This window comes from Morone saxatilis, unplaced genomic scaffold, assembly GCF_004916995.1.
Source record: "Morone saxatilis isolate NCDOM2014 unplaced genomic scaffold, NCSU_SB_2.0 Contig14, whole genome shotgun sequence".
Taxonomy (NCBI): domain Eukaryota; kingdom Metazoa; phylum Chordata; class Actinopteri; family Moronidae; genus Morone; species Morone saxatilis.
This window is the reverse complement of record NW_023339696.1, coordinates 16,052,531-16,062,896: the sequence shown is the minus strand read 5'-3', so window position 1 is coordinate 16,062,896 and position 10,366 is coordinate 16,052,531. Positions and strand designations below refer to the sequence as shown.

At 38.7% G+C, this 10,366-nt stretch overlaps 2 protein-coding genes across 3 annotated transcripts in view; one reads left to right on the top strand and one right to left on the bottom strand.

Annotated features, from left to right (window-relative positions):
• Positions 1-1,750, top strand: part of tmem184a (transmembrane protein 184a) — a 17,322-nt gene extending 15,572 nt beyond the window's left edge. Inside the window, exon 10 of the mRNA XM_035654495.1 lies at positions 478-1,750. Coding sequence (XP_035510388.1) covers positions 478-707 — 230 coding nt within the window. The 3' untranslated portion in view covers positions 708-1,750. The remainder of the gene's footprint in view (positions 1-477) is intronic.
• A 383-nt stretch (positions 1,751-2,133) lies between these two features.
• Positions 2,134-10,366, bottom strand: part of mafk (v-maf avian musculoaponeurotic fibrosarcoma oncogene homolog K) — an 11,892-nt gene continuing 3,659 nt past the window's right edge. For both annotated transcript variants that reach the window (XM_035654496.1, XM_035654497.1), the window contains exons 2-3: positions 7,325-7,403; positions 2,134-7,236 (exon numbers count right to left, since the gene is read on the bottom strand). In XM_035654496.1, coding sequence (XP_035510389.1) covers positions 6,799-7,236; positions 7,325-7,403 — 517 coding nt within the window. In that variant the 3' untranslated portion in view covers positions 2,134-6,798. The remainder of the gene's footprint in view (positions 7,237-7,324; positions 7,404-10,366) is intronic.

Here is a 10,366-nt window from a genome sequence, read left to right as displayed (position 1 = left end):
CTGAATGAATCAATAAAATAATAATCATTAGTTACTTATGTACACTTAAGTCAGCGCATAAAATTTTTTCATAACTACCTTCTTTGGTCTTCAAGACGACTGCGATTGAAAGGATTAGTTCGACATGTTGGGAAAAACACTTATTCACGTTCTTGCAGAAGGTTAAATTAAGAATAAGATAAATAGGCTACCACTTTCACGTCTCTACGCTAAATATGTAGCTGGATTCAGCCAGTTAGCTTAGCTTAGCATGAAGGGGGGGGGGGGGGGATTTGTACAGGGATTTGTACAGGATTTGTAGCTCGGTCTCTTTTTTTTTGGGCCGGGAGCAGTTGCCAGGCAACCAGAGGAAATTCCAGAAGTTCCAGGGAGTTACTGTATTTCTTTTAAAGCTGTAACATTGCAGTCACGTGCATGGTTGTCTAATCGTTCATCTCCGAATGTCCTTGTTCCTTGTCCTATGTTCCTATGCTACAGAGAACATCCCTCCTATGCAGAGCATCTCCAGTGGTCTGAAAGAGAGCATAAACCCAGGTGACATGGTACAAGATGCTATCCACAACTTCTCCCCGGCCTACCAGCAGTACACCCAGCAGTCCACACAGGAGGTGGTGCAGCCCAGCACTAACGGAAAAGTGGCCACAGGCAACAAGAGCTCCCGCAAGTCTGATAAAATCATGCTGATTACCTCTGATGATGAGTTCTAGGCATTTTTCAAGCAAGATCCAGGTGTTTGTGTCCTTGCCACCCCTATCTCTGACCCCCTGGGGAAACAGCTGTATCGGATATCGCACAGAACTGGATTGAATCCAGGTGTTTTAATTTTCATTATCCCAGTATTTAAGATGGACTGCTTACTTCCTGTCCTGTTTAATTAATAATTTAAGTACCAAGAGGAGGATGAAATTAATACTCTTTAGAATTGATAGCTCAGTGACCAGAGAACTGATCTGTTTCCATCTCTGCAGTAAAAATCACAGGAAAACGACATGTCACCTTCACTTTATCAGAGAAGTCTGGAGCTATGCATTTTCTGTAAATGAAGCTGCTGGTTGTTCAGCAGTGTCCCTGATCCTGATCCTTATTCTGTTTCTGTCATTATGTCAGTGCTCGGTCTCTGGCCGTCTGAAGTGTGTTCCCTCTGATTCATGTCGGTTTCAAAGAGGAGATGATTAATATGTGACTCCAGGTGGGAGGCAGGGAAGCCGGTGATGGCTGGGAATGACACTTCATGGACTGTCTCTCGCATCTGCTTGTTTGAAGTATTTGCTGAGCATTCCTCTGCATGGTTTCCTGACAAATGGAAAGATTTGTTCAAAGACGGATTCGTTTTGGAGCAGGCACTTCAAACTGCAGACTATAGCACTTCGCAATCCTTTGTATCTACCGTAACATGGACAAATTGGATAAACCTGTCTCCTACAAAGTGGGAGTTGTATTATTCTCATTAATTTTCCCAGCATGCTAAAGAGTGTAATTCAGTGCAACTAGCCAGCAGTTCAACAGACGCTAACAATTAGTCTTTTTGCAGCTTCTGCATCATTGTAAATTCTTTTGGCAGAACCTTTTTATGTTTTCACAGCACAGTTTCTGTTATAAATCCATGTTCCCAGGATTATGAAATATGTACAGAATTTGTTTGGTGTAAATTGTGGTGTTTAATATGTTATACTTGTGTAAAGAATCTCTTTTTATGAATTAGGAAAATGTTAATGTATTTATGTGTAGTTGAGATGTAGCCAGACAAAAACCAAAATCTGTGTGGGGAAAAGAGAAACAGACATAATTGTGTGACTTGGTAGTTTCTTGTCCCACTTTGTTTTTACTGGAAATGTTATCATCTGTGTTAATGTCAGACGGGAGACCTATAGCTTTCCTAATACAGTAGATATTGAAGTTTAGTTTTGTACATCAAGTCATAAGTTGTTTTCATTTTGATACACTCTTGTGCCAATGATGGCTGCCTTTCTGGAAAAGCAAAAAATTAAATAACAGTTGGGTACAAAGTAATATTTGAACGTATATAAAATAGTTGACTTGTGTGTCTTAGTCCTGTGTGGCACTTCTACGAAATTAAATTGTTTTTGCTTGTGTAACTTGAATTTGTTGAACTGAGTAAACCTGCACTTCTCAATGAGGAAAAAAAAGCTTTATTTGAAAGTACAAAAACAGACACAGCAGACCTATTTATAAGAATAATTTACCATACTTTAAATCAGAGCAGAAACAAATACAGATTTTATTTGTACATGAGGGTAGTTCATTGAGAAAACATGTAAAATAAAAATAATTTAGGTGTTTTTTTTTAATAAAATTACACAATTCAATGAAATAAATATAAAATATATATGAGCAGAGTAATGTCAAGTTGTGAAGGGTACGTAATCAGTTTATGCTGCCTTATTACTGTCCTCGTTTACAGTCACTATTTATTGACAGTCACTAATTAAGCCTCAACATGTAACCACAAGACTAGAACAAGGAAATCAATTTATTCTAAAATACAAACATAAAAACTTAATAACATAACGTAATGCATTTCACCCACAACCATAGCATCCACACACATGCTTAGTTCCTTATATTATGGAACTTCTTCTGAATTTATAGTCCAAACCGCTTCAATCTACAATAATAAAACTGACTTTCTACATGGCTAGAATTAAATACTGTAGCTTGTAGGACTGGCAAAGCTGTGTATGAAAGCTTATTTAATCAATGACATGTTTTCAGGAAGAAATTTTAAATTAACCTTGAATACCTAGTCAATACATATGAGCAACCTAATACATTTGCATTGTTATGGTTCATATAAAAATGTAAAATAACTGCTGATATCTGAAAGTTTCTTTACAGCTCCCTAGTATGACATGATTCAGTCACTTCAACTGTGGGTAAGAAGTAAAAAGGCTGCTGAGACCCAGTAAACATCCTTGGAAGGAAATGGTTATGCCTGTTTTCACCCATAACCGTAACTACATTTCTGTATAATGCTCCCTAAAATGATTGACTGAATAACTTTTTGAAGGTCTCCTTTTATTTAAGAAAACAATGTCTTGTAAAAAAAAAACACAACGCAAATACTTGCTTGTGGTACGCTAACCGAAGAGCAACATGTGTTTGAGAGCATGAATGGACCTCTGCTTGGTCACACTGGATGTAGGATTTACAACAAAGTACTTGTTTCACCTGGATAAAGGTTTGTCTTTTAGAAGATACGGAAATATAAACGTTAACATTTTTTATATTATATATCAATATTAATTTAAGGTGTGCTCTCAAAAAGCAACCAACTCATATCCACATTTAATAATAAGTGCTAAAAAAATTTAAATGCTTAATTTTACAGCATTTTATTTTGAAAGTCTATCATAAGAGGTCACTGTAATGGTTTTGTAAGTTAATGTGATGAAAAATGACTTTTGTAAACATGTTGTATGTATGTATCTATATACTCTTCTGACTCAATCTTAACTCAGGCTTATAACAGACCTTAAACTTAAAAGGGCCTTAGTGGACAGGCTTTAGAATTATTTTCTGGTAAGGTTTCCTAGCGGTTATAAAAGCATTACCATCATCAGAACTGACTAGGTTCATGTGTAGGGTAATACTCCAAAATAAGAGCAAATGTTCTCTTTTTCTAAATGAAATATTCTTTATTTGTTATTTCTAAAGCTAATGAGCCCCTGAAGGCCCAACTGAGAACTGAACATGTAGTCAATATTACACCATTTTAAATCTGATCACATCAGACCAATGTGCTCTTGAATTATGTACAATTGTTTTCAATATTTGAGATCACTGAGTCCATGCTAAAGTAAAGTAAAGTAAATGTTTGGCATACATTTCCATCCAAATGATACAGAAATAATTTTGAATGTGTTACCTTTAAATTCCTTTGACATATATATTTTGACTACCAGCCTCTTAATGAATTACATTTTAATTTGTATTGTTTGTTGCGACACTCAGACATTATAACAGATTTACAAATTATGAAGTAAAATATGGCAGATGCCCATGGGGTCTTTCCTAACAATGTGAATCTGCAGTCAGAATGTAATTTCCCAGTTTATAAGCAATTCATTCTTGACTGTTGATAATTAGCTGCAGCCTGTATGTAACCCTAGACACACCCTGTCCAATTTGTGAATTAGACAAATAGTAAATGTGCTGAGAAGAACTATTCATGGGGTATAAATACTCACAAAGAAGACTTAAGTTATGAGAATAGTTTTCTCATTGTAAATGTGAATACAACTTTTTCAGGAAAAGGTCAGCATCAACATAATTAGACTTCAAAGAATGATTACATAATCACACCACTCCCAGGATAGTAAAAGACATAAATATAGAAAAATATGCAATATATATATTTATATATATTTATATACTGTATATGCATACAAAACTAAGTATCAGAAAGAGGACATGGGATGTATCAACATAGAAACCAAGTGAAAATACAAAATGAGAGTAAGAACACAGCAATGCCCCTGCTTAAAAAATCACAGCAGGTTGTACAGCAGCAAAGTTCCCCATACTGTTCTTTGCAGCTATGGAACAGGGGAAGAACAGTCATGTCCTCTTAGCCAAGAGAGAATCCTGACATGAACAATCTCTATTGACTTCACTCCAAATTAGGAATGGATCCTCGGTAAGAACGGCTTGATTTCAAGTTAATTTCATATTTAAATATCTCAAAATGTACAACAGGAGGAAGGCGTTTACTGCATTTAGTTGTCATGACACCACTGTTTCTAGAGATGGGTGTCAGGAGTTCTCTTGCAGAAGAGTGTGTCAAAAGCAAGGTAAATAGCTACTGTATCAGAGTTACCAACACCAGCAGCAGCACTTCTCGTGACCCAGCAGTAGGAATGATTTCTATTTGGACGGAGTTCTCAATGTAAAGTGACAACGGAGGCAGTGAGAGCTTTGTCATTTCGGTAGTCTGTAATATACAGGAAGTAAGTTGAATTGCATTTCACTTGTAAGGACCTCTCTCATTATCACTATATCCAATATGGATTACCTACCAAAGAGTGGCATATATAAGAAAAGAGGCAAAACATCACCCAATCAGTGCTGCAGCATACATAGACAGTATACCATCCTTAGTTACAATAGGCTTGACCTTGCAGTAAGTGGTCACACCACATTGAATCATCATGCAATTAAGCCCCAGTAACTTAAACAAGGCAAGAACAGTTTTTCTTCGTCATCTTCTGCAATTCTAGGGATGAGTTGCCCTGTGAATTATTTTCTCTTATACTGTATCTTAACAGTTTCCTTTTAAGTGCTATGTAATGATAGGCACTGGGCAATGTCAAATCTTATGAATCCAAACAAATATGGCCCAAAATGCTCCTTAATATTTTTCTAATTTAACATTCCCAAATCTACCTATTTTAACAAGTAGAATTCCTAATATGTGGAAAACAGCTCTTTCAAAATATTAGAAGCATACATTTTGAAAAATATCTTATATTCAAATATTCAAAAGGGCCACAAAGACGCAAACAGGATCACTTGCAGCGCCTGACCAACACCCTGTCTTCAGAAACATGGCTAACTGTAACTGTACACTGTATCACTTTTCAGTCCCACTGACAAATCATTTCTCAACCAAAATACTAGCATCAAGCATTTCTTGGATTAGTTGCCAATAGGAGAGAAAAGGACATACATTGCTATCTATAGTAATATTTTACAAGGGGAGACAATATAGCCCAGCAAGGGCTTGCATACAAATTCTGGCCTAATGGTTGAGTTTTAAACTCTTCAAACACAAATGAAAAATATTACTTCAAAACTGCCAAATTAGACCACCATAAGTACATGTATGGAAGCCCCTAATGGAGTGTACTGACTGCTGTTCTCTAGTATTACTTCCTAAATATGAAATTAGCTATTTGGCTATTTAACTGACCACCAAGTACAACTTTGCATAACTAAAACAGAAATATATTAACAACTGCGCATCACAAATGGAGACCTTTAGCTAAACATTGGTCAGTTATCAAACTGGATAATGCAGTACTCTCCAAACAGGCCACAGACAGCCATGTGTTGGCAGGTTTTCACTCCAACCAAATTCAACAACAGGTGTTTTTTGCTTAGCAAAAAGACAAGAGATACTAATCAGTGAAAACATCTGTTGTTGTGTTTGGCTGGCACTTAAAGGCAACTGGTTTGAAACCACTGGTAACCTCAAAGCTGGAACGATAAATCATCTTGTGTTAAACTACATGCAATTATTAGATAATAATTTATATAGATCACTCACTGATCCTTTTAAGGCAAGAGCTTCAAAGGCTCAATTTACATTGAGACACAAGAAAATGTGATTTGGCATAGGCTTCACAGATAGCTTTACTGTCAAATATGTACTACTTAAATCTCTTATTTTATACTTAATAGCATTAAGTATAAGTGCTGTCCTAGGCCAGTGCGGCCACAGTAAGGCATGTCAAATACTTTTTCACACTGGAGTAAAAGCAAATCTCTGCTATCAGTCATTTTGGAAGGGTCACAGAGGTCCAATACCCTGCCGGTGCTGGGGGTCGGGAAGGGGCGGGGGGGTTTGCACAGTGCACAGACAACGTATATTGTGTAAGAGAGACAGAAGGAGGGAGACAGAGTTGTGAATGCAGCATAACATCAAATAGAGCTTTTGCCACCCCATTCCATCCCTCAGTCTAACTACTGAGCATCCTCTCAGTACAGGATGAGTGGGTTCAGGCTGGGTCAGAACCGGGAAGGACCAGGCAGGAGAAGGAGAGCCCAGTCCTGTCAACACTAGGAGGGAGCTGAGAACGGGGTCGGGCTGGAGTTGTTGTGGTTGGCGGACTTGACGATGGTGATAACGCTGGTGGTGGCCACCTTTCCCGGCGAGAGGGGCCCGCGGGTCACAGTCCGGGCAAAACATTGCAGGGCCTCATACTTGGCTCGCAGGGCATCCAGCTCCAACCTCATGCTGGCATTCTCACGTGCCAGCTTGTCCACCTCTTGCTGCAGCTCTATCTTTTGTCTCTCCAGCTCCTCCTTCTGGGTGACACGTTTGATGCGGCAGCTGGCGGCGTAGCCCCGGTTTTTCAGGGTCCGTCGCCGCTGCTTCAATCGCACAACATCCTCTTTGGTCAACCCACGCAGGTGCTGGTTGAGCTCCCGCACGGACATGGCTACCAACTCATCATCACTGAGCGCCGGGGCATTTTCGCCAGTCTCCCTCTTGACCTGCATGACATGAGCAGTGAATGAAGAACAGCACTATGTCTGGATATACTGTAAATCCAATGAAATGCTTCTCAAACTTCTCACTTACCTTTAAAGCTTTGCTCGTCTTAAAATGAGTCGTCATTCCCTGCATACAGACAACTGTCCAGAATCTCACAGAAGACACACTGAGAAGTGGAAAAAAAACAGTGTAAGTAGTTTGCTGAAATGAAATAAAACAACATTAACAGTGGTGGAAAGTACTTTACTTAAATAAGTGCAAGTATCTCTAAATTGTAGTATTTCTATTTTATACTACTTTATGCTACTTTATGCTTTTCAATCCACCACATTTATTTGACAGCTTTAGCTACAAGTTACTTTATAGATTAAGATTTTATGTACAAAACACATGATAAGTTAAAATATATTGCATTACAGAAGATCCTACCAAAAGCTTATAATGTAGTTTAAATTGGCTCCCTGCTAACCAGTTACAACATTAAAATGCTGCTTATATCTTAATGCATCACTAATAATAATGCAATATGATATGTAATAATATGTCACTGACAGGTGCCATTTGGCTGTACAGTTAGTACTTTTACTTCTGATATTTGAAATGCTTGAGAATACTTATGTATTGTATGCATGTTCATTTTAATACAGCATTGAGTAATGAAATCTTTTTAAATTGTGGGCTTCAGATCTAAATGCATCTGCTACCAGCACATACCTTTGTATGTTGCAGATACTGCATGTACTGCAGTATGACATAATATTGGCACTCCTCCCAGTAAATCTACTTTACAGCAGACATTACAGCAACATTCCAGTGTTGCATCAGTGTATCAATATTTATGTTTACGTCATATTTCCACATATGCCAGCAGAGGGCAGCATGACACCATGAAACACCAGAAATGGAGCCGCCTGTATTTATTTGTGGGAGAAGGAGGGCCTTGACAATGTAGTTCACTAGACCAAGCAAGATTAGAAACAGGCAACCACTCTTCCTCTTCTCTCTTCATAGAACTTTACGTTTAAGCTTTCTGCTCTCGGCTCTCTTTTGAGAAAAGCCTCTCTGTACTCATTACAGTGAGGCACATGCTTTTCAGACTGCTGCCATAGCCAAAGAAAGCGAGAGCGCTGAGGTGTGATCCTGTGAGAGGCACACATCCCCCAAGGCTCCATTTCAGGACCTGCAGACCAGCCTGACTACGAGTGCACTGTTCCATGCTCGACTGCTACCATGGAAACGCCCTGCAAATGGGCGTGGGAGTGTGAGTCACATGGTCACCAAAAGGGTAAACAAGTCTCATTCATAACCGCAACACAGCCTATACATAGTACAAATCAGAAGCAACTTGTGCTGATAACTTAAAGGGATCCTGTGTCAAAAATTCCTCAATTTGTCGATGAGATTTCTCTTTATCTTGTTAACTTCCCTTAAATCCAATCTTGTGTAGATTGTTTATTCCCCTAATCTGATGTCTCTGGGTCTACAGGGACACAGTAAGTCCACTTTCCCTCCCTGTCAGACATTAAAACAGACCATCACATCAGCATAACATTTACAGTTATGCTGAACTTTACAGGGCAGTTAGATACGCATGTGGAAAATTCCTGGAGATAGAGTGTCACAGAGAAATAGTTTCCTTTATAGTCACTGATGTATTTTAGCTGTGAGACAATGTAGTCCATCGATTTAGCGCTGTGTCTCGCTGGTTAGATCCTCTTACACTGGGCTTTCCTGAGCTGCTCTATGCCCTTATTTAACTCTGGCGGATATATTTAGCTCACAGTGCTGACACAAATTTCTGCCAACTAAACAATTTAAGTGAGTGTGCGATAAGTGATACCTCAGTAAGAGGGCAAATATTCTCTGCAGTCCTGTCAGCTGTAGCTTCCATGGAAGAAAATAATCTGGGTGTGGCTGCTCTTTTTGGGATGTTTAGCACGTTTTCACATGCTATGGATATATTGCTAATAAAGCTCTTTGCAACTGTTGATTTACGGTTGCTGATTGCAAAAGAAATTAGCGCAGTCGACATAAAAAACTTGTTGTTGTTACTCTGTCTTTAATACGACCTGAACATTAGTCACTGCTCTTATTATAGCTTTTGTGTTTTTGTTGCAAGCAGATGAACCTCAAAGAAACCTGTTTAGAGATTTAGAGAACAGCTGCTGCTCTCTCTGAGTTCCTTCATTCATTTTGCAAAACAAGCAGCAAAGAATTGCGTAATTGCGATTTCAGAAGCATCAAATAAAGATGAAGAACTAAAATACAACATTCCTCGACATTGCCTAAACAGCCTAATTTTAAGTAGTATTGCGTCAGAGGGGGTCCCTGGGTATATTCCTTGCAAAGATTGTGGAAAAGTGGTGTGGGGCCTCTCTCTCTTTATACAAGAGGCCTTCAGCTTGAACCAAGAGGGCAGGTTGTTTCCCTGAAATTCTTTAGGCATGTGCTTATGTTTCTGCAACTCGCAGAGGGACATGGTTTTCCTGATCAAGATGCCAAAATTTCCTCAGAGGAAAAACAGCTATTATATCACACAGCCAAATCCACTCTTTAGAGAGGAGACAGGCATATTGCACAACAAATCATGGCTTCTTGCCATAGTCAAGAAAACAACTCACATTAGGTTTTTCATAACAGTCAGAAAAGGACTCTGGGAAAATACCTCAAAGAAAAGCCACAGATGGCGGGTAAAGAACAAAAACCACATTCCTGAGTGAACACACATGTGCAAACCTTCACATGTGCAACTCTTTACTGGAGAGGGAGCATTCAGTTTGAATATGTCCTGCGATGCACTCAGCTATGGGGGTGGAGTTCAGACAATCCCACTTGTAAAACAACGGCTGCAAAATTCACAAAATGTCTGGAATTCAAAAGTGTCTCACATCTTTCACTTGCCCAAACAAATCAAAGGCAGCCTGTGTGCACATGTGTGGAAGTCAGGAGTCCACTATCTTCCTTTGTGCCAGTAAACAAAAAGGTCTATTTTCATTTAATTTCCTAACTTTCTCAAACAACAGATAACATGTAATTCCTCAAGATAATCGTCTGATCACTAATAACTACAACTGCACTCATTCATGACTACATGTCACAAAAATGCAGATTAGAGCCAATGGATGACAA